This window comes from Panthera onca, chromosome B3 (genome assembly GCF_046562875.1).
Source record: "Panthera onca isolate mPanOnc1 chromosome B3, mPanOnc1 haplotype 2, whole genome shotgun sequence".
Taxonomy (NCBI): domain Eukaryota; kingdom Metazoa; phylum Chordata; class Mammalia; order Carnivora; family Felidae; genus Panthera; species Panthera onca.
In genome coordinates, this window is record NC_138344.1 from 141,612,858 (window position 1) to 141,636,098 (window position 23,241).

The 23,241-nt window shown below is 54.2% G+C and overlaps 3 protein-coding genes across 9 annotated transcripts in view; 2 read left to right on the forward strand and 1 right to left on the reverse strand.

Annotated features, from left to right (window-relative positions):
- DEGS2 (delta 4-desaturase, sphingolipid 2) overlaps positions 1–20,857 on the reverse strand; it is a 72,540-nt gene extending 51,683 nt beyond the window's left edge. The window contains exons 1-2 of one of the 5 annotated variants that reach the window (XM_078447853.2): positions 20,222–20,857; positions 13,198–13,336 (exon numbers count right to left, since the gene is read on the reverse strand). Coding sequence is in view for 2 of the 5 variants with exons in the window: in XM_078447854.2 (XP_078303980.1) it covers positions 13,198–13,336; positions 14,044–14,085 (181 nt within the window). In the remaining 3 variants the exon portion in view is untranslated. Of the gene's footprint in view, positions 1–13,197; positions 13,337–14,043; positions 14,133–15,780; positions 15,862–19,981 lie in introns of those variants that run through there. The other 4 variants (XM_078447852.2, XM_078447857.2, XM_078447858.2 and 1 more) reach the window with 4 other exon arrangements.
- The window catches only part of EVL (Enah/Vasp-like), a 267,581-nt gene that overhangs the window by 200,890 nt on the left and 43,450 nt on the right, over positions 1–23,241 (forward strand). The gene's annotated exons all lie outside the window — the stretch shown is intronic.
- YY1 (YY1 transcription factor) overlaps positions 20,860–23,241 on the forward strand; it is a 33,133-nt gene continuing 30,751 nt past the window's right edge. For all 3 annotated transcript variants that reach the window (XR_013555960.2, XR_013555961.2, XM_060620743.3), the window contains exon 1: positions 20,860–21,641. Coding sequence is in view for 1 of the 3 variants with exons in the window: in XM_060620743.3 (XP_060476726.1) it covers positions 20,975–21,641 (667 nt within the window). In the remaining 2 variants the exon portion in view is untranslated. The remainder of the gene's footprint in view (positions 21,642–23,241) is intronic.

A 23,241-nucleotide genomic window follows, 5' to 3' on the forward strand; every position in this document is an offset into this window, starting at 1 on the left:
GTTGCAGATACAATCGAAGATCCGTGCGTGAGAAGAACCCTTAGCAAAACCCTTCGCGAGGGACCTCCTCACCCTGACCAAGGCCCTGATCAATCACAAACTCCCATGGAATCACAGACAATGCCAGGGCACCGAGTGTTCCCCTGCGGGCCTGGACACACGACCAAGATCCCCGTTGTTCCCACTGCCAGCACGGGTCAGACGGTACTGGAGGTCCTGGTCAGGCCCGTACGGCAAGGGGGAGAAAAAAGGAGAAAGATTCGAAAGGAAGACACAGAACTGGCATTATTTTGGGGCACCTGGGTGGCTCAGTCGGTTCAGCGCCCGACTTTGGTGCAGGTCATGATCTCACGGTTCGGGAGTTCGAGCCCCACGTCGGGCTCTCTGCTGTCAGTGTGGAGCCGGCTTCGCATCCTCTGTCTCCCCCTTCTCTCTGCCTCTCCCCTGCTTGTGCTCTCTCTCTCTCTTTCTCAAAAATAAATAAATAAATAAGCTGGCATTGGGGCACCGGGGTGGCTCAGTTGGTTAAGCATCTGACTTCGGCTCAGGCCACGTGAGTTCGAGCCCCACGTCCGGGTGAGCTCGAGCCCTGCTTCGGGTAAGTCCTGCTTCTCTCTCTCTCTCTCCCTCTTTCTCTCTGCCCCTCGGGGGATTCTTTCTCTTCCTCTCTCTCAAGTGGCCCCTCTCCCACTTGCACTCCCCCTCTCAAAATAAATACACTTAAAAAAACAATCGCCAAACTGCTAAAAAAAAACAAAAACAAAAACAAAAAACGAAAAAAAACCCTGGCATTACTTAGAGATGATAGAAAAGTCAAAGAATTAACAGATAAGCTACTAGCACGCAGGAGTTTGACAAGATTGCTGGGAATAAAAATCAATATGCAAAATACCCCCTAAACAACTGAAGCTATAACAATTAGAAAATGAAGTGAGAGAACTGGTTTGGGAAGGCAGTAAAGTACTTAGGAAACAAAACTAAGTGAGGGCGGTCTCTGGTTTCTTTTAAAAAAAAAAGAAAGAAAGAAAAAAGAAAATGAAGTAAGAACAACCATTTACAAAGACATCGAACATAGGCATCTTAATGAAATATGCCCAAGATCTCTTTGGAGAAAATCATAGAACCCCATCGTGGGGGCACCTGGCTGGCTGAGTCAGAAGAGCATGCGACTCTAGATCTCGGGGTTGTGAGTTCAAGCCCCGCGTTGGGCCTAGAGCTTACTTTAAAAAAAAAAAGTTAAGGGATGCCTGGGTGCCTCAGTTGGTTAAGCGACCGACTTCAGCTCAGGTCATGATCTCTCAGTTTGCGAGTTCGAGCCCTGTGTGGGGCTCTGTGCTGACAGCTCAGAGCCTGGAGCCTGCTTCAGATTCCATGTCTCCTCCCTCTCTCTACCTCTCCCCTGCTCATGCTCTGTGTCTGTCTCTCAATAACAAATAAATGTTAAAAAAATGAAAAAAGAAGAAAAAGTTAAAAAAAACCCCACAGCTTCATTGTGAGTTAGATGCCTCAGTCAAGTGCCAAGATCGACCATGACCGTAGATTGGAAGACTGAACAGTACAAAAGGAAAGGTCCACTCTCCCCCCGTGACTTGTAAGGTCAGTGCCAGTTAAAACCCTAAGGGGCTAATCACAAAACTCTGCACTGGGCTCACCTGCAGGGGAAGGGAGGGCGGAGGTCAGAACAGGAGGGGTTTCTAGGGGTGAAGCAGTGGTTATGTGGGGGGAGGGGATATTTAACAGTGAGCCTGGTCCACTGCTCTTGGCCGTTATGTAAGTGGATGCCCCCCAAAATTATACATCAAGATTTATGAAAATGCGCCTATGCCTTGACCCTGTAACTGTTCTCCTGAAAACAATCCCAAAGGAAAAAAAAAAAACAATTTACTCCTTGCCAGCTTTATCTGTAATGCTGAAAACCAGGAGAGAAAAAAAAGCCCGCTGGTATCTAGGGGTGGGGTTTGAGTTCTGGCTTTGCCACCTACCAGCTGCTAGACATCATTCCCCCGCGTGAAGTGGCAGGAAAAGCACCCAAGCCCTCAGGATGCCCAAAAGGCACCTGGCACCCAGCCAACAGCCCCCTGAAGCCTTTCTGGACGAAGAACGAGGGTTGGATCCCCTCGCCCCACGCCTCCGGGAGACCGCGCTCCCGGGGTTGATGCACCAGCTGGGCTCTGGCCACCTGCCCAGGTGCACCGGAGACGACGTCCCACCGCTCCAAACCCCCACCACTCTGCTCTTCTCCGTGCGTCACCCCAGCTTCCTGCCTCCTGCACCCCCAGCGCGGTTCTACCAGCCACTTCAGCTTGCTAAGCCCCATCCCAAATGGGCTCCAGTGAGGTCCAGCTGTCACTGCCCAGCGAAGCTCCCCTCGCCAGCTGCCAGGCCTCATCAGGGCAGGCAGCCACACCTGCCCACAGCACAGCACCTGCTCACATACCTGTCAGGTCCCGGGCTCGAGCTGGCTTCCATGCAACGGCCTGCCTACCCACCGTCGCTCACATCTGTTCGGATCGGCTTCCACTGCCTGCATTTCCCGTGTTCTGGCTGGGCACAGGGTGAAAGGCAGGTGCCCCTGACCCTGGCATTCATGAGCTCCTGGGTAAGTTAGTGACCAGGCTCCCAACTGACAGCTGTCGTCCATGAGGAGGGCCTCCACAGCCAGATGACCCCACCCATAGCAGCAGGTTAGAGGGAGCCCGAATCCTGCAGTCTTCCCACCCTGGGTCCTGAGCCCCTGGATGCTGTCGTAAGTTAGAGATAAAAGCCCGCGTAGAAACTAGCAGAAATGGCCCATGTTGTAACTTAGGGGGGGGTACTTTTCACAGATGCCATTAAATAAGTATTTCTTTTTAATTTTTTCTTTTTCAACGTTTATTTATTTTTGGGACAGAGAGAGACAGAGCATGAACGGGGGAGGGACAGAGAGAGAGGGAGACACAGAATCGGAAACAGGCTCCAGGCTCCGAGCCATCAGCCCAGAGCCTGACGCGGGGCTCGAACTCACGGACCGTGAGATCGTGACCTGGCTGAAGTCGGACGCTTAACCGACTGCGCCACCCAGGCGCCCCTAAATAAGTATTTCGATGTGGAGGGGACCTACCCAAGGACACAGGAGGTTAGCAGTGGAGATAAACAGAAATGCGAGCCCTGACCCACGGTGAGCTCGCCCCGACCCACGGTGAGCTCGCCCCGACCCACGGTGAGCTCGCCCCTTCCCTGCTTAGCTCTGTGCTTCCACACAAAGCCCTGGTCAGAGGGCCACCAGAGGCAGGGCGCGCGCACTGGGTCCCCTACAGCACCTCCCTCCACAACCAGAGTGAAGGCAGAATCGGGCTCTACAGGCAGAGTCCCAGCCCTGAGGGCCCACACGCCCACACAAGCACAGGTGGCCGGCCCCTGCCCTTCACACGCTTTGTCCCACTTAACTCTGTCTTTACCGCGAACCGAGAAGTCAAGTTGTCGTGAAGACGCCCACGCAGAGGAACTGCCCCGGGAGGTCTCCTCCATCCCGTCTGCCCCCCCTTACCACTCCCCTGCAGCTCCAGGCGGCTTCCTCACCTCACCTTAATCATGAGACCGTTGCCCCACTCCAGAAATAGCCTGTACTATTTTTTTTTTTTTTTTTACAACTTTTAAGCTGATTTAGATTCCAGCCTCATTTAAGGCCTAGTACTTTCTCTTGGATCCTGCCTAGGAATCTGCCCTTAAGACAGAGTCACACCCATGACCTTGGGTCTTCCTCCAGAGTTCCTTGATTCCAAGATGGGTTTTTGGGTTGTCAGTGGGATCAGAACCTTGTAACACCCAGGCACGTGGGTGGCTCGGTCGATTAAGCATCTGACTCTTGTTTTCAGCTCAGGTCTCCATCTCACCATTCATGAGCTCGAGCCCACGCTGGGCTCTGTGCTGACAGCTCAGAACCTGCTTGGGATTCTCTCTCTCCTTCTTTCTGCCCCTATGCCACCTCTTTAAAACACACACACACATGCACACGCACCCCTTAAAAAAACAAAACAACCACCTCGTAAAACCAACCAGCAACTTGGGGTAAGGATGGGGCCCGGCAGGCTCGAAGCGACCCCAGGCGTATGCAACGCAGGCTGAATGCAAAGTAGGAAGTGGCAGGGTGGTCGTGGTCATTTAGTGGGTTCGGCCCCCTCCCTGCAGCCGAGGGCCTGTTGGGAACTGGGAAGACAGAGGCTCCTGGCGGGGAGGCGACTCCGTCCAGTTCCTAAGTGAGGTTCCGGACGCTGCCTGGCTGCAAACCACTGCGTTCAGAGGTGCTGCTGGGGGTGGGGGGGTTGCCCAAGCTGATCCAGGCTTTTTACCCAGCAAGCCTTGAGTGAGCTCTCCATAGGGGTACCGCCCACACACAACGCTTGCGCTCAAGGAGCTTACAATCAAATGAGAGGAAACAGCAGGTCCCCAGACCTGGGGGAGGGGAGGATGGTCTGTTCAGCCTGCTGTCACAAAGCAGCATAGCGGGGAGGCTTACAAACCACAGACACGATTTCTCACAGTCTGAGAGCGAGGTGCCAACACCCGGGTTCTGCGGAGGGCTTTCTTCCAGGCTGCAGACGGCCTCTCCCTTGCCGTGTCCTCACACGGCCCGAGGAGCAGAGGGCCTCCCTGGGGGCCTTGTGTTGAAGGGCACGGACCCCATTCAGGAGGGTTCCCTCCCCGCGCGACCAAATCACCGTCCAAGGGCACCCACGTCCTCACACCTTCACGCTGGGGATTAGGCTGCAACACAGGACTCTGGCGGGGACACAAAGGTTCGGATACTTCAAATGGACAAGGGCCAGCACAGGAGTTAGCTTAACCGAATCACTGGCTGCACTGAAAACATGCGCCGGGGACCCAGGAATGGCTGACCCGCCAAAAAGGGCCCCGGTCAGAAGGTGGGGGCCACCATCGAGGCCACAGGGCCAAGCGCGCACAGCAGGGGAGGTGGGGGTGGGGACAGAGATCAGAGAACAGTGTGGCCGCTGCTGTGGCGAGCGCCCCACGCGGCTCTCCTGGCGATGCCCAGAAAACATGTCCCGGGAAGCCTCGAGCAGAGAGGGCCCTGTTTCCCAGTTCCCAACACAGATGGCCCTCGGCGCCAGGGAGGGGGCAGTGCCGCTTTCTGCTCTAGGTTCAGCCTGTCACATACACGTTGCACGTGCCCACGTACACCAAAGCCTACCCTTACCCTAGGCCTTCCGAGTTGGGCATCTGATCGGAAGGACCCGATTTTCGCCCAGGACCCGTGACCAGGGAGCGCGAGAGAGTTTTTACCTTTCTGGTCTCGGCCTGCCCAGAAGCAGCACACGGAAGAGGGAGCCCAGCCCCAGGCTGGGTGGGAGGAGAGTGGAGACACGAGGCCCAGACACCCGACACTGCCTGTCCACGGGCTGGACGGGGAAGGAAGAAGGCAGGTTCCCGGTTTTGGTGTGTGCCACGGGCGGGCGGTGGGGGGGATCATGAAACACAGCAGCGTGAGGGTGGGCTCGGGGGCCAGAGCTCAGTTTTGCAAACAGAACTCAGAGGCTCTGGGATTCCTTCCCAGGCCTGCATTTCTACAGGGTGCTGGTGAGCTTTTCTGGACAAGGTCATTGATCCGTGGGGAGGAAAATCAATGAAAGCCCATTGACTGAAAAAAATAACGGGCTGGAATTTTTCTAGGGGGAAAAAAAAAGCTCCAAACCATCAGTCACGTGCTGGCTCTATTAATAGCACATAAAGCCATTGCGGGCAGACAGACAGGTGTGGAATGGACACCCATGACCTCCGTATGAAAGAGGGAGGGTCTGTGGGAGGCTGACACAAGGGGACAGCAAGGGAAAACGAGACGTGGAGAGGGACACTAAAGGAGCAGGAAGGGAGAGCCGGGCGCAGGGAACGGGAAATAGCGGGCGCACAGCTGCAGAGGCCACGACACAACTCTACGCAGTTCCCTGTGCGTGTAAAAGATAACACCAGGCTTCTAGAAGCAGCTTCTAGCTCCTCACCAGAGTCACTGCCTTAAGCCCTAATTGGCAGAAACGGCCCTGACGCACCCCTCCCTGGTACCCAGGGTGGGGCCACCCGCTTCCCTTGGGTCCCGGGACCTCCCACCCCAGCTTGCTCCAGTTCAACAGAGAGGCTCGTCTTCGATTCTCTATCCTCCCAGAGACTTGCCAGAGGGAAGTGGTATTAGTGAGCGTGCATCCCCGGGCCCTTCCTCCAGGCTCAGGTAGCACAGGGGTGTAGACAGAGAGGCCAAGTGGAGATGAGAGGGAGGCCCCAGCACAGAGCCTGAGCCGGCACCATGAACACTTGGGGGACCTGGCTGGGGGCCCTGGGGCACCAGTTAAAGGGCCAGTGTGCAGAGGGACACCTGGGTGGCTCAGTCGGTTAAGTGTCCGACTTCAGCTCAGGTCATGATCTCACGGTTCATGGGTTCGAGCCCCGCATCAGGGTCTGTGCTGATGGCTCAGAGCTGGAGCTGCTTCAGATTCCATGTCTCCCTCACTCTCTGCCCCTCCCCCACTTGCACTCTGTCTCTGTCTCTCAAAAATAAAAAAATGTAAAAAAACATTTAAAAAAATGGGGCCAGTGTGCAGAGAGAGAGCCTGGGGAGGAAGACCTCGGGGACGGCAGGAGCGGCAGGGAGGGACAAGGTACATCTGGGTGCCCGTAGACGGCCTGGAGAGGCTCGAGAGCCAGCTGGCAGAGTAGCAGGGCCCAACAAAGGCTTCCGAGCACAGGTGACCACCATGGGGCCTGCTCAGGCCCAGCGGTGCTGGTCTGGCTGCCACGTCAACCCGGTTGAGGGCAGAAAAGGCACTTTCGGTTCAGCATGGTGCACGGACACCCGGCCTGGGCATCTCAAGTGCTTGGACTACATCAGTTAGAGGGTCTCTTCTGACTCAAGTGCTGCCCCTTCCAACAAGTTAGTGAGCTCTAACGGCATCTCCTTGTCCTGAAGAGGCTTGGGTGCAGGGCACCTGGCACATGGTCACCCCACGTGTCCTGAACCCTGGGGTCTCTGTGGGGCGGTGACTACCGGGAGCCCTGGGTTGCTGGCAAACGGACTCATGGCTGTTTTGCCTTCTGTACAGTTGGCTGGGGAAACGGCCCGACAGCCCCACACAGCCTGGAGGTACAGGCAGGAGTGCGTAGGGCCGCCCTCTCCGGGAGTCGTGACCAGGCCCAGTGAGGGAAGGACGTGGGAAGCAGGTGCGAGTGCTTAAAAGCAGCTAACCCTGCACGGCCATCAGGCTTTCAAGCGGGGAGAAAGCGTCCAGGTACTAATTTTCCCTTCCCGCAGAGAGGGAAACGTTACTATTGGCTAAGTGCTCAAGACGTCTGATACAAAATGAGAAATGATGGGGAAAATTAGCACAAATTCAAAATAGATGATGTGGCTTCCCCAAGATTTTCTTCATTTGCTACTTTTCTCTTCTTTTTTTTTTTGTTTATTTTTGAAAGAGAGAGAGAGAGAGAGAGAGAGAGCAAGCAAGCAGGGAAAGGCGTAGAGAGAGAGGGAGACACAGAATTGGAAGCAGGCTCCAGGCTCTGAGCTGTCAGCACAGAGCCCGATGCGGGGCTCGATCACGACCTGAGCCAAAGTCAGTCACTTAACCAACTGAGCCACGCAGGTGCCCCTCTCTCTCTTTTATTTTTTTATTTTTTTTCTTTATTATTTTTTTTTTAATTTTTTTTTTCAACGTTTTTTATTTATTTTTGGGACAGAGAGAGACAGAGCATGAACGGGGGAGGGGCAGAGAGAGAGGGAGACACAGAATCGGAAACAGGCTCCAGGCTCCGAGCCATCAGCCCAGAGCCTGACGCGGGGCTTGAACTCACGGACCGCAAGATCGTGACCTGGCTGAAGTCGGATGCTTAACCAACTGCGCCACCCAGGCGCCCCCCCTCGCTCTCTTTTAAGTAGGCGCCGCACCCAACGTGAGGCTTGAACTCACGACTCTGAGATTACGAGTCGCGTGCTCCACCCACAGAGCCAGCCAGGCGTCCCTGCTACTTTCCCTCTGATTACAAAATTCATCCTTGTTTGTGCACCCATGTGCGCGGCAGCATTATTCACAACTGAAGTGTGGAAGCAGTCCTGAGTGCCCATGGTGGCACGGACAAGGGTGTGGTGTGTCCACACGAGGCACTTATGGCTCAGCCTCAGGAAGGAAGGGAATTCTGACCCCTGCTCCAACACAGAGGAATCTGCAGGACGTTAAGTGAAACCAGAGGGTCACAAAAGGATGCTGCGCAATGTACTTACACACGTGAGGCGCCCAGAACGGTCAACTTCACAGAGGTGGAAAGTGCACGGTCAGCACCAGGGGTTGAAGGGACCGGGCAGGGGGCTTACTGTTCAACAGGAAGTTTCTGTTTTGCAAGCTGATGAGCTCTGGAGATGATGAATTCACAACAGTGTGAATGTGCTCGGTGCCCCTGAACTGTGCCCTTAAAAATGCCCAAGATGGTACATTTTCTGCTTTGTCTTTTATTGCAATAAAAAAAAAAAATCAGGAAAAAGATCCCTTATGTGAAAGCCACACACACATGTAAACAAAGAAAACCACTGCCTAGAATCCCAGTTCCCAGAAGAAAACTGCACTGTTGTGACCTACGTACCTCCTCACTGTTTCTTCTACCTCTCCCCCCCAAAAGCTGGGATTATACAATATACTCAAATGTTCTACATTTTTGATGATTTTACCATAGCAGTTTTTCATATTATTAAAACTGTTTACAAAACTTAAAAGCCAGGGCGCCCGGGTGGCTCAGTTGGTTAAGTGTCAAACTCCTGATCTCGGCTCAGGTCATGATCTCCCCGTTCGTGAGTTTGAGTCCTGCATCGGGCTCTGTACTGAAGGCACAAAGCCTGCTTGGGATTCTCTCTCCTTCTCTCTGCCTCTCACCCGCCTGTGCTCTCTCTCTCTCTCAAAACAAGTAAATAAGCATAAACAATATCCCATCAACCTACCAAGAGAAAATACAGAAGAGCAGCACCCACTCTGGCATGCCAGCCCTCCATCCCACTCCCCCTGTTCCCAGAGGGAAATACTCACAGTCCGACCTGTGCCACCATGCCAAGAACAGACCTGTGCAATGGCTCACACAGGCCCCGTGGTACCAGTGGGTTCACAGGTCCATGGTGCTGGACCAACGACCCCAAATCCCTTAGTCCTTTCCTCACAGTCCTACAATGGCTGCCACAGCCCTAGCCATCACACTGGTTTTTGGGCAGGAAGAAGTAGGACTGTCTTCTCTTCAGGCTGTATCTTTTCATTAGGGAGGCAAAGCCGCTTCAGCAATACACACTCTCCTGAAGATTTCATTGGCCAGAACTGCATTACATTCTCTTTGATTCCTTCTCAGATCAGTCACTGGCTAAAGGAAATACGCTGGCCCTGGCTGTTTGCCCAATCGTGATTTGTCTGCTAAGCAAAGGTAGTTCCTCAGACCCTTCCCAGGGGATCGAATTTCTCCCTGGTACCTGCCATGAGAAAACTGGGGCTCTGCAAGAAGGAAGCACCGGGTGCTAAGAGTAGTCATCAGCCAGGCCACGGGGACCCCCCAACACATTCTGCTCAACAAACGCATCCGCACGCAGGCATGTGACACAGTAATGCATTCACCTATTTCTCCCGGTTGTTTCTAGATTTATGAATGTGGAACCCCAGTTTGCAAGAGGACCCCCCCCCCCCCCCCCGCCCCGAGAGCCAGCTGCTGGTACTGAGCTGGCAGGAGTAGGCTGGATGACAGCCAGGCTACCTCCCCACCTTGATGTTCCTGGGGCAGAACTAGTTTATAGGAGGGAGGTTTACCCGTTACATTTTGTATACAAGTTGCTAAATTTGGATCCTATAAAAACAAGTTTGAATTTGGCTAGTTTGCCACCCTGAACGCTGCAAGAGAGGAGTTTAGATAAACTCTGACATCATAAGCTCCCTGCTGGACAGGGCTACCTGCCTGGGTCGCAGCCACAAGGGGAGTGCTTCTCTTCTCTCAATGAGTAGGCTTTGCATGGAGAATTCAATGGTCTGGGGGGAAAGGGGATGAGCAGTGTCCAAGGGAAATCACCACTTAATGGCTGTGACAGATGTGTGCAAGCAGGTCCTAAAACACCTCTGTCTGCAAACAGCATTGCCAACCTGCTAACCGTTGGATTGATACATCAATCAATAAGGCGCTTATTTCCACAGGAAATGGTCTTTTCATGTAGACTCTCTTTGCTGTGGTGGGTGTGATGGGATTTCACCTGCCAACACCATTCGCTTTAAAAGGGATGGATGACGGGCGCCTGGCTGGCTCAGTCGGTGGAGCGTGCGACTCTTGATCTTGGGGTCCTGAGTTTGAGACCCATGTTGGGTGTAGAGATTACTTAAATAGATAAAAACTCTAAAATAATAAATAAAATGTAAAAATAAAAGGGCTGGGATGCCTGGGTGGCTCAGTCGGTGAAGCGTCCCACTTCAGCTCGGGTCATAATCTCGCGGTCCATGAGTTCGAGCCCCGCGTCAAGCTCCTTGCTGACAGCTCAGAGCCTGGAGCCTGCTTCCGATTCTGTGTCTCCCTTGCTCTCTGCCCCTCCCCCACTCACATTCTGTCTTTCTCTCTCAAAAATGAATACATGTTAAAAAAATTTTTCAAAAAATAAAAGGGCGGGAGGAGATTGTGTCAGCTTCCTTTCAGCAGGTCAAAATGAGATTATCTTCCCAAAGCACAGTCTACTTAAAGAATTTCCTTTTTGAATATGCTTTTGAGAAATAATTGGAAATACACATCACTTTCCTGTAGCTTGGAGCAAACAGGCTTTGCTTTCTTCACATTATAAACTAATTTCAAGACTGATGATTTTTCACCGTCTTTCACATGGATTTTCTAGAATGATGTCTAATTTCCATACACTGTTTACTTGCTTGCAAATGGGAATGTTCACCTCTGGCAAAAAAATCTTACGGACAAGTAGGCTGGGTAAGCTAGAATTCAGAGTTCCCAGAGGGTTTGATTCCTTTAAGACGCCGACAACAGTTTAACCAGGCAAAGAAGCATTTTCCAACCTCCCAATCCCCATCAAAGTAAACAGCCCCTCACTTAACATTTAGGATGCTCCAGGCCCTGAGTGCTCAGAAGCACGGAGACCTGCGAAACTAAGAAGAAACATCCCTGCCTTCCAGAAGCTTCCAACCCAGGAACCGCCTACAGGTAGTTAGAAGACCGCTAGCTGGTCATCAGCTGGGAATATCACATGTATGGGGGACTGGAGACCAGCGAAGGGGTTATTTCTAACTGGGGGATCTGGGGCCTGCCGTGAGGCAGGATCCGAACCGAGTGGACGCTGATGGACATGAGGAAGGCATTCCTTAACGGACGGAGCAAAGGCAGGGAAGCAAGACAACTTTTGTGAGGCTGGGTGTTGGGGGAGGGGGTCGAGGTGGAGCAGGACGGTGCAGGGAAAGCCCTAACGATGAGGGAATTTACTAAGCACCTACTATAGCCAGGAGCACTGTGTATATTATTACAATCTGCCATTCCGACAACCTTGAACGTCAACATTCCTATTTTACAGATAAAGAAACTGACCCGAGAGGTTAAGAAACTCATCTAAGATCTCTTAGTTAATTCATCCATGGTGAGACAAATATTCAAATCCAAGTCTCTTATTTATTTGGTTTTTTTGCTACACCAGGTTTCCTTGAAACCCAGCTAAGGACCCTGGGCTTCGTTCCACGTGCAGCAGGGAAGAGGACAAGGCAACCACACCACTGGGTAGTTCTGCTCAGACAGGCCCCCCGTGTGTCCTGTACAGGGCTGGCCCTGTTCCTCTGGGAGCAACAGGCAAACCAGACACTGTCCTTGCCCTTAAGGAATGTGTGATTTTGTGAGAAAAGCAGACCGGGTGAGAGCCATGTTCACTACAGTGAGAACAATGGTAACTGTGACTGTGGAAATACCCTTCCAAGGAAAGCTTCCCGGAGAGATCACCTGAGCAGTTCTGGAAGATGAGTAAAGTAGAAGAAGGCGGGAAAGGCTGTTTTAGGCAGAGGGAAATGAACAGGGTCTGCAGGTGGCAGGAAGGTGAGTAAACTAGGCGGAAAGGTTAGAAACGCCTCGCGGAGGAGCCGGCCGTCCCGAGGCGCCTGGAGCCCCAGAGGTTTGAAGCGGGGAGCGATGTGGTCCCCTCTGCACGTTAGAAAAATTCAGGGGACCCCTGGCGCAGGAGGACCGGTGGCAGGCACAGCAGCGGGCTGGCCAAAGGGCAGGTGACAGGGAGCCAGAGCCTCCGTGAGGACAGTAGGAGCGGGAATGGAGAAAAGCGGGCTTTAAAAAATATTTTGGAAGTAAACTCATTAGGAGTTGGTGGCTACACACGGGGGATGAGGGAACAAGGAGTGCAGGGTGAATTCCCAAGTTCACTGCAAGTGAGTGCGGTGGTGAGGGAAGCCGCTGGAAGAGCAGGGCTGGCGTGGACGGAGAGGTGGTTAGTCGGGTGGTGCGTCCAGGGTGCTGCGCGACAGTGCATGGGGCCATCTGGGACAGCGGGGTGAACAGAATAGAGACGGAAGCTAAGAGCGGTCAGCACGCAGGTGGCTGTTGGGGCCACACGTGGGGACCCGATGACCCAGCAGAGCACGCGGAACACGGAGAGTGGCAAGAGGAGAAGTGAGAAGGGGGAGACCGAGCTGAGCGGTGCAGACAGCCGAGGTGACAAGTCCAGGGACAGAGTAGCGGCCGGTGTTGGGTGCAAGAGAAGGCGAGGAAGCAGGTCAGAAAGCCTCCGCCTGTGTGGCCAGTGATGGAATGTCCGGTAGACCGCCGGGAGACACAGGGCCTGGGGTGGCACAGACGGGCTCGGGACGCTTAGCTGGGAACAGGAGACAGGCTACAGCTACAGAGACACAGGGTCAAGACAGGGGCTTGTTTTTAAAGACCAGGAGAGGGTGCCTGGATGGCTCAGTCAGTTAAGCGTCCGACTTCGGCTCGGGTCATCATCTCGCGGTTTGTGAGTTCGAGCCCCATGTAGGGCTCTGTGCTGACAACTCAGAGCCTGGAGCCTGTTTTGGATTCTGTGTCTCCCTCTCTCTCTCTGCCCCTCCCCCTCTCATGCTCTGTCTTTCTCGGTCTCAAAAGTAAATAAAACATTAAAAAAAAAATTTAAACAACATAGCTGACGCTGGAGACCGTACGTTACGGCAGAAGTCTACATACATGAGCGGTGTCTCCTGCAGTGGGTCCCAGGATTCCAGAAGCGCAGAGACAGAGGTGGGTTGATCCAAGGGTGAAGTTTTATCAGACAGAAGCAGGACGGGATGCTGAAGACGCTTGTGATTAACCATGGGTTTCTAGTCTGGGAAAGAAAGGAGGGGTGAGAACACTAAATAAAGGTCTGAGGCTGAAGCAGAGGGTCAATGGGATGGAAGGTATGAGTCGGAAGGGGCAGGGTATTGGGGGTTTAAGACTCCAGATGTGCTGCTGCTCTCAGGAATGACAAGGACCAGGATATGGCAGCTGAAGAGGGGAAATGAGATAATGGAATTGCAGAGGCCAAAATACAGACCTGAGGGCTGTCAGAGGGCTGACTCAAGTCACCTACGAGCCGGTATGGCTCAGGTGTGAGAGGAAGCCCCAGGTCTTCAAAAAATACAAGAGCAGGTGAGACGATGCCAGAGTAGCATCTGAAGTGGCACCAGCCTCACACTGGGTCGCGGCTCGCACCGCCTTTGGAAGGATTTGGTCAAAACATCCCTAGGAAAAGACGCACCCAACCCACAACTGCATTCCTGCCACGATGACAATGCCATTTGAGCAGAATGGTGCAAGGAGACTCCCAACCCATTCCTCGGGGAGTAACAGGATGGCACACTTTAGATAGGATGGTCCTTCTTCCCTACCCCCATCCTTCAAATCCCAAGTTCAAAATTGTACGTGACCCAAGCAGGGAAAGAACGGTGCGCCAGGGTGTGCCAAGGAAGTCAGTTGGCAACTCAGCACCAGAACGTGGCTCATGGGAACACAGAGGAGAGATCAACAGCCTTTCTCCTTCCTGACTCCCACCTCTAGGCTGCTGTTCCTGTGGCGGGGGCTGAACCCCACCATGACGACGCCTGTGCCAAGTCTCCTTGGGTCCACCCTCTCCAGCCAGAGCACCTGTGTCACAAGAAAAGTGAGCGAGACACCAGCAGTCCGCAGTACAGACATGTCCAAAGGGAGCTCCAATGTTGAAAAATTGAGGTTTTTTTAAATGTTTATTTATTTTTCAGAGAGAGAGAGAGAGACAGCCAGACAGAGACAGAGAATGAGTGGGGAAGGTGCAGAGAGAGGGGGACAGAGGATCTGAAGCAGGCTCTGCATTGACATCATGGGGCCTGACGTGGGGCTTGAACTCACGAACTGCGAGACCATGACCTGAGCCCAAGTCAGACGCTTAACTGAGCCCCCCAGGCGCCCCGAGACTGGTTCTGATCGACATGGAAAACACAAAAGCAAGTTGTTTATTCTACTTTTAATAGACAGCAATCCACCTAGCTCAGAGAGATTAAATACTTACCTCTGATATGGCAAATCTACCTGGCTAGTAAATGAATTTTCATTTGCTCTAAGAAACCAAGTGAGTGTTGGATCCCATCTATAATCATTAGTTGCAAAACCAGCAGCACCCGAATGCACAGCACAGGCGCAGAGGCTGAGACGTGAGGGTCAGGAACTAGCTCACCCAGGAAAAGAGAAGCGTAGGAAGAAAACATAACTGGTCCTGAGCGTACAAGCACCCTACATACCAAAAAAGCCCAAAAGTTGGGCATTTTCCTTACCATTACTGTGCACGCCCATAACGCCTGAAGACTGGCATTGTTAGGCCCATTTTACAGCAGAGGAAATGAAGGGTATAGAGGTTACAAGCCTCTGCTAATGTTACACGATTGATAAACTGCGCCACTGGGACCTGACCCCAAGCTTGGGGTGACTCCGGTCTGCTCTTCTCACTGATCAGCTTTGCAGCTGGTCTGTCTCGCAAGGTCTGCAGTTCCAAAACCATTTCCACTATTAACCCCCAAGTTCAGGTGTGGATTTTGAAGAAGGAATGGCTGATACAAGACAACAGTAGGACATGATGTTAGTAACCAAGCATGAGTGAGAAAACCTCAGCCAACCCCAAAAGCAGTTTCAGTGGATTAATGTTAATTCGATGAATTTCCAAGGCTAACAATGAGGGTTATGGGCTTCCCCAATATTTACACATTTATCACCTGATTTATCTACTGCTGTTTCACATAGAAATTAACATAAAACAGAGGCCCCTGGGTGGCTCAGTCGGTTAAGTGTCCGACTTCAGCTCAGGTCATGATCTCACGGTTCGGGAGTTCGAGCCCCGCGATGGGCTCTGTGCTGACAGCTCGGAGCCTTCAGTCTACTTGATTCTCTTTGCCCCTCCCCCACTTGCGCGCTCTAAGTTTTTTTTTTTTTTTTTTTTTTTTTTTTTTTTAAAGAAACTAACATAAAAGAATGAAAGGCTGGTGTGCGGCCAAACACTGGGTCAGGCACTTTCTGGTCCCTTCAGCCTCAGTCCCAGCTGAGCTGTCCCTTACTCAGGAAGGCCTTTACCTGACAGCATCCCCCACCTCTCCTCTTCTTCCTAGCACTTCGCACAACCCGAATCCTGGCAAGTATCTGCGAGCCACCCGTTTGGGACCTATCCTCTCCGACCCTGTGGGTTCCCCGAAGACAAGTGTGTGATCCTCGCTCACAGCTGTGTCCTCCAGGCACTTGGCAAGGAGAATGACCAGCCAGACTCACCTGAACTCCCTGGGCCACTCCTCTTTACAGAGAAAATCCATCCGAGAGGCTGGATTCCAAACCCCCCCCCCCCCCCCCCCCGTCTGCAAGGCCAAGCTAACAACTCCGTGGTGCTCGTAAGCTATTCTGTTCCACTGCATTAACCCGCCCCACGCATGCAAATGCAGCCCAGCGTGGCTAGAGAAGTCACAGGGGCTGCAAGAGAAGCATCCGTTCACTCTGTTCAGGTGCACACGCTGCGTCTGCCTGGCTGGGCAGGTGGGAGCAGCCAATGTCAGTGCAAAAGTGGATCTAGCGTCTCTTCGGGAGGCTATCGACCAGCAGAGAACCGGGTTCATGTGTTACCGAAGACGCGTCCACTTTCCTTAGTGTTATGGGGAGTAACCAGATCCATGTACTGAAAGAACCCGCTTGGCCTCAGAGAAGAGAATTTGACTCAGGTCTTATAAAAGGACGTGAAATAGTACATAAATGTCAGCTTAATAGAGGTCTCGTCAGGGCACCTTACCACAACTTAAGCTCCAAATCTAATATAGACATTGATGGAGTGGGGAGTATGCTTTTCGTGGCCCAGATTTCATAGATCCCACAACCGAGAACTATAGTTTAGATGATTAAGACAGCAAATGCATGCCTATAGTGTTTCATTTGACTTGTATTTGTCTTTTTAAAGTTTATTTATTTTTGAGACAGAGAGAGAGAGAGAGAGAGAGAGAGAGAGAGAGAGAGAACACAAGCAGGGGAGGGACAGAGAGAGGGAGACACAGAATCCAAAGCAGGCTTCAGGCTCTGAGCGGTCAGCACAGAGCCTGATGCGGGGCTCAAACTCACAAGCTGTGAGATCACCATCTGAAGCTCAGAAGCTTCAACAACTGAGCCACCCAGGCGTCCCTCATTTGACTTGTATTGATACAAACTTAGCATAACTTAGATGCACAAACGTGAAATTTCAACCTGATTTTCCCAAGTATTTTATTGGAAACTCGGCCTGGAGGGGCACCTGGGTGGCTCAATTAAACATCCAACTTGTGTTTTCAGCTCACGATCTCAGTTTGTGAGATGGAGCCCCAAGTTGGGCTCTGTGCTGACGGCTCAGAGCGTGGAGCCTGCTTCAGTTTCTGTGCCTCCCTCTCTCTCTGCCCCTCCCCTGCTCATGCTCTGTCTCTCTCTCTCAAAAATAAACATTAAAAAAATAAAAAGGACACTCGGCCTGGACTTAAATTGGAATTCAACCCCTGCAAACTTGGAGGCTTTGCAGTCTAACAAAAGCAGGGGCTCGCTCTACATGCAGCCCCGTGGCTACCTTGCAATGTGTCTTTGTGACCTCAACCAGTTCCTTCCTCAGCTGCTTTCCCTGTCCGTTAAAAACCAAAAATGTCCACGGCTCTAACATTCTCCTTTCTGCAGCTGATGCAGACCACTAACTGCCTGTCGACTGGAGGTAACTTCAAAAGGACTAGATGTTTAGAACTAACCAAAAGGAATTTCACAAGGAAGGTACCTCAGTATGTGGAAAGGGAAATTATTTAGCGTCATGAGTTCATCACCTGAACCATTCCCAATCTGTCACAGATGGACATATGGCAGGGTGCCTGGGTGGCTCAGTCGGTTAAGCAACCAACTTCAGCTCAGGTCATGATCTCACAGTCCGTGAGTTCAAGCCCCGCGTCAGGCTCTGTGCTGACAGCTCAGAGCCTGGAGCCTGCTTTGGATTCTGTGTCTCTCTCTCTCCTGCTCATGCTCTGTCTCGAAAAATAAAAAAAAATAAAAACATTAAAAAAGAAATTAAAAAAATGGACATATGGCAGAATGAAACTGAACAGCTAGTCTTATAATCCATAAGTAAGACCCTGTCTGAAAACGGGAGCGGTACCAACATTTTTTAATGCACATCCTTTACCTCCCCCCACCCCACTCTGCTCACTCCTGACATTTGCCCCCTCCACGCGTCTCCCTAAACCACAGGCTCTTAAAACGGAGTTTGAGCATTTAATGGAGCTTTCAGGAAAGAAACCATTAGGAAGATGAAGAAGGCAGGTGACTTTAAGAGTTGTGGCTAACAGCCCACATCTCTGTCCTGCTTCTGTCCTGATCAGGTGGCCAAAGGACACATTCCTTGCAAGATATTTGTCACCACATCTCCTCAACCATTAGTGAGCTCTGACTTCTCGAGCTCCTGGAAAAGTTTGCATGACTCAGGATTCTTCCAACATTCTAGTTTTTTCCACAGTTGTTTCCATTCATTTCTGCAGTAGACTGGAAGTCTTGGGTGAAGTTGGAGCTTTTGAGACCCTTGAAACAGTCCAGCACTATCATACAGAACTCCTGTCATGTCGCCTTCATTTTTTGATGAGCCAAAAAGCAAACAATCATTCCATGTATAAGGGATGGAGCTAGAGACAGACACAGCCATACCCTTTGCCCTCACAGTTGGAAAGGGAAAAGCACCCAAGATCTGTGTTAAGAGAAATACCAGCTTAATTTAGTAACACTAATCATTTGGCTTCTTGCTAAAACAAAAAGGGACTCTAGAACATTCAGAGGGAATGCTCATTGGCTCAATTCACTCTGCCCAAACAGAAGAGAAAAAGCAGTAAAATTACCCAAACTTTCAGAGCCATGGTTCTGAAATGGCAACTTAACCTGTCCTTTTAAATTGATATTCACCTTTTGCAGCAAGTGCGAGGTTAGTGCCCATACAGCGCAGGATCTTGGCACATCTAGTCGTAAGATCCTTCACGGCTAAAGCGCTGAAAGCAAGAATACCTCCCACCACAGAAAACTCCAGGCCTACGTTCAACAGGTCACCTGCCCTGGGGCAAGTTTTAAAAGCTACCCGTGGAGCAGGTGTGAGGATAGCACTTAGGGACATCTTAATGCTGTGTTGCACCTGCCATCCTTCCCAAGTTTTAAGCCCTTTTCAGTTTTCTCCCCTTGATGGTGAACGTCTACAGATCTAGGATTTAGAAGCTAAGCAGGTACTTCCCCCATTTCTGGTGTTTCTAGAGGGAAGTATCAACTACTTACAAAAACATTTTCTTGTCAATTACTAGAGAGTGGGGAAAGTGAAATTAAGCCACATACAAAATTCTCCCACAACTGGTTTTCGCTTGTGAAATATTTATGCACAATTTATAAGCTACGAAGCCAGAAATGACTTATTTCAACAGATTTTACTTTGCCAAGCTGTGTGGGTGCAGAACTCCAAGGGGAATTACTCAGGTTTTGAAACTCAGATGCAAAGAGAAAATGATCTCATTTTTCACTCTTTATGCTGAAATTCTCAAAAGTCAAGTCGAATGGCATTTAGATATTAAATCAAGTCACTTGTTAATCAGAATGAATCAACTTTTCTCTAATATGTTATCAAAGACACCTGCTTGTTTTAACAAGTTGGACCTAAGAACTGATGGATCAGTCCAGAACAATGATGGGCTTCAACTGCAGGAACACTATTCCAGGAATAAGCGTGGAGAACGTACGCATTCAATGAATTTGCACGGCATTAAACTGGGCAAACAAAGACACGCCTTCCCAGATTTTCTGAAAAAATCAGGGAGTCTTTATTTTTATTGCTTTAAACCAACTGTCAGGTCGACCAGAAGGATGAGGAAGGGCAAAATCACCTCGCTGCACCAGCCATTCAGGAAGGCTGAACTTGCCGTTATTTCGTGCCAGGAAAAATCCAGGCTCTGTTGCACGAAGAATGGAGAAACGGGGGAGCTTTAAAGGATGAGACGAATTGCAAAGCCTGGTGGGCAAAGGGAGGAGTGTCTATGAAAGTGAGAAATAGGTGAAGACGGTGGTCAAGGAAAACACTGATTGGCTGGAGAGCGAAGAAAGGGAAGCTCAGAAGGAAATTCTAGAAAGCCACAAGGAGCCGAGCGACACGACGAGCGGCGGGGGCCCCCGTGGTTCCAAGCTCTACAGCGAAGCGGGCACCCAACGGCCCCGTCTCAGGTTTCCGCGGGTCACAAAAGGATAACGGACATCCTCCCAACGGTGGACCTGGGGGCTCCGCGCGCCGCTTCCGCCCGGCCGCCCCGCCCCGGCCGTCCGGCGCGGCCCACCTGCGCTCGGCACCCCGGGCCCCGCGCCTCGCGGGGAAGGGCGCTCGCGGCGAGATGCGGGCCCGCGGAGGCCCACGGCCATTCTCCTCTGCGGCCCGCCCGCCTTTGTTCGCCTGGCCCTGCACACTCACCGCCGCCATCGCCCGCCCGGAGCCAGGCGCCGAGAGCAAACGCCACCCGACGCGAAAAAGGAGGCACAGGCGTTTCTCATCAAAGCAGACTTTATTGGGCGCCGGGACCGCCCCGCGCGCGCCGCCCGCTCCCCCGCGCGTCCTCCGGGCCGCTGGCCTGCCTAGACCCCGCGTGCGGCCGACCCCGCCCTCTCCCGCAGGCCCCCTCCCCCGCGGCGCCGGGGACCGCGCACCGCTCACCGGCTCCCGAGGCGGCGGCTGCAGCGGCGACGCCCCGCTCCCGAGTGCGGCCCGGGCCCGGGGCGGCGGGTCTCGCTGCTGTGGCACCGCGGAGGGCGGGAGCCGCGCGACTCTCGGCGGCGGGCGGTGGCGGCGCGCTGACGTCACGCGCCGCGGCCATCCGGCGCGCGCGGGGGCCGCCCCGTCGACCCCAATCCGGGAGGAGCCCGGGTGAGTGGGCGGGGCCACGACGGCGAACGGGCAGATCGATTGGCAGAGGGGGAGGAGCGAGAGGGCCAGTGGGCGAGTGGGAGCGAGGCGGGGCGGGCCGAGGCCAGCGCGGAAGTCTCGCGAGGCCGAGCCCGAGCGGAGTGTGGCGGCGGCGGCGGCGGCGAGATCTGGGCTCGGGGTGAGGAGTTGGTATTTGTGTGGAAGGAGGCGGAGGCGCAGGAGGAAGGGGGAAGCGGAGCGCCGGCCCGGAGGGCGGGAGGAGGCGCGGCCAGAGCGGGCGGCCGAGGCGCGGCGAGGCGGGGCGCCGGGGCGAGCAGCGGCCGAGCGAGCGCGGGGCGCACCGAGGCGAGGAGGCGGGGAAGCCCGCCGCCGCCGCCGCCGCGCCCGCCCCTTCCCCCCGCCGCCCGCCCCCTCTCCCCCCGCCCGCCCGCCCGCCGCCTTCCTCCCTCTGCCTTCCTTCCCCACGGCCGGCCGCCTCCTCGCCCGCCCGCCCGTAGCCCCGGAGCGGAGGCCGCCGCGGCCGTGGCGGCGGAGCCCTCAGCCATGGCCTCGGGCGACACCCTCTACATCGCCACGGACGGCTCGGAGATGCCGGCCGAGATCGTGGAGCTGCACGAGATTGAGGTGGAGACCATCCCGGTGGAGACCATCGAGACCACGGTGGTGGGCGAGGAGGAAGAGGAGGACGACGACGACGAGGACGGCGGTGGCGGCGACCACGGCGGCGGGGGCGGCCACGGGCACGCGGGCCACCACCACCACCACCACCACCACCACCCGCCCATGATCGCGCTGCAGCCGCTCGTCACCGACGACCCGACCCAGGTGCACCACCACCAGGAGGTGATCCTGGTGCAGACGCGCGAGGAGGTGGTGGGCGGCGACGACTCGGACGGGCTGCGCGCCGAGGACGGCTTCGAGGACCAGATCCTCATCCCGGTGCCCGCGCCGGCCGGCGGCGACGACGACTACATCGAGCAGACGCTGGTCACCGTGGCGGCGGCCGGCAAGAGCGGCGGCGGCGGCTCGTCGTCGTCGGGCGGCGGCCGCGTCAAGAAGGGCGGCGGCAAGAAGAGCGGCAAGAAGGGCTACCTCGGCGGCGGGGCCGGGGCGGCGGGCGGCGCGGACGCGGGCAACAAGAAGTGGGAGCAGAAGCAGGTGCAGATCAAGACCCTGGAGGGCGAATTCTCGGTCACCATGTGGTCCTCAGGTGAGCGCCGGCGCGCGCCGGCCCCCGGGATGTTTTTGTTTTGAAGGGAAGCCATGTTTTATGTGTGTGATGGGCGCCGCCATCTTCTTCGCAGGGCAAGTATGGCGGCCCCAAAAGATGGCGGGCCGCGGCGGGGGCGGCGGGCCGGCGGGCCGGCGGGCCGAAGATGGCGGCGGGAGGCGCGGCGCCGCCCGCTAGGCCGCAATGGCGTAGTTTCCCCGGGCGGGGCGGCCGCGCGGCGCGGGGCGGGGCGGCGCGGCGGGGCGGGGCGCGCTGGGGCCAACGGACGGCCGCCGGCCCGTTGTCCGCCGCCCCCGCCCGGCTGGCTCCCCGCGAGGCCTGGGGGTGGGGGGTGGGGGGGGGGCGCGGGGCGGGCCTCGGCCGGGTTGCGCGGAGCTCGCGCCCGGCCGGGCCGCCCGCCGTCGCCTTTCCCCCGCCTTCCTCTGGGGGGCGTCTCGGCCCCGCCCCGCTCCCCTTCCCCTCCCTCCCCCTCCCCTTCCCCGGACCCTCAGCTGCTCCCGAGAGGCGCCTTCCGCTCCCACGCCCGGCGCGCAGGCCGGACTCTGCCCGCGGCTGCGCTCCCCGTGCTCCCCGCGCTCGCCTCGGTGGGGCGGGACTTGGGCGGCACGTAGGGCCCGCGTGTGCAGGCTCCGCGCCGCCGGGGCCTGTCACCGCGCTGCCGGCGAGGTCCTCGCTTCCCTCCCCCGCCCCCCGCAGCACGTCGGGGCGAGGGTCCGCGAGGTTTTGTAGATTGCTCTTAACCCTTTACGTTTGGGGAAGTTTCAGTTTGCCACGGGTTCGGCGCGTTGCAAATAGGTCGGTTATCTACGCGACTGGGGACGTTTGTCACTAAATAAAGTCGAGTACTTTAAGTCTTTGCACGAATTTTAGTTGACAGAAGGCCATCTACTTTCTTTCCCCGTGAAGAGATTCTACGAAGCCAAAGAAAATATCTAGAGCGAAAGGGACTTACTGCGTGTTGATTTTTTTTTTTTTTTTAACTTTATAACCATGGAAAAGCTGGCTTTTTCTCCTGTGGGCATCTTGTTCTTTTTTTCACACGCTATCTAGTTAAATTGCCGGGATAGTGACTACACTGAGAATGATCCTGCCATGGCTAGTTAATTTTCTATTTGTGAAGATCGTCACACGTAGTACCAAGTTTGTGTTGTAGAATCCTTCTCCCAGGATTACTTTACCGCTGTCTCATAAATTCTCAGAATTGGACGGAGCCTCCAAGCGCGATGACCCTTGAGTATTAAAAGATCGTTAACAATTGAGAGGAACAAATGAAGCGCGAGGTGAAAAGGCCGGTAGGGAAGGCTGGTCTGGTTGTAGCTCCTGCAAGCCCCGAGCCGAGCTAGCTAACCTCGGACGGATCTGGGACTCCGAGGACCGAGCCAAGGGATCCGAGTTGCTGCCAGAATTCGATAGCAGGTATTAATAGGCGCTGCTGTTCTGGATTTGAGTGTCTTGTGGAGGTCTTAGGAGTTTGGGTTTAGTCGGAGGTACGTGAGACCTGTCCACCAACTTACTTGATGGTTGTCAGAGCACCTTCTGTAGATTCTGGTGGCTTAAGAATGAGCGCATGTACACCGAT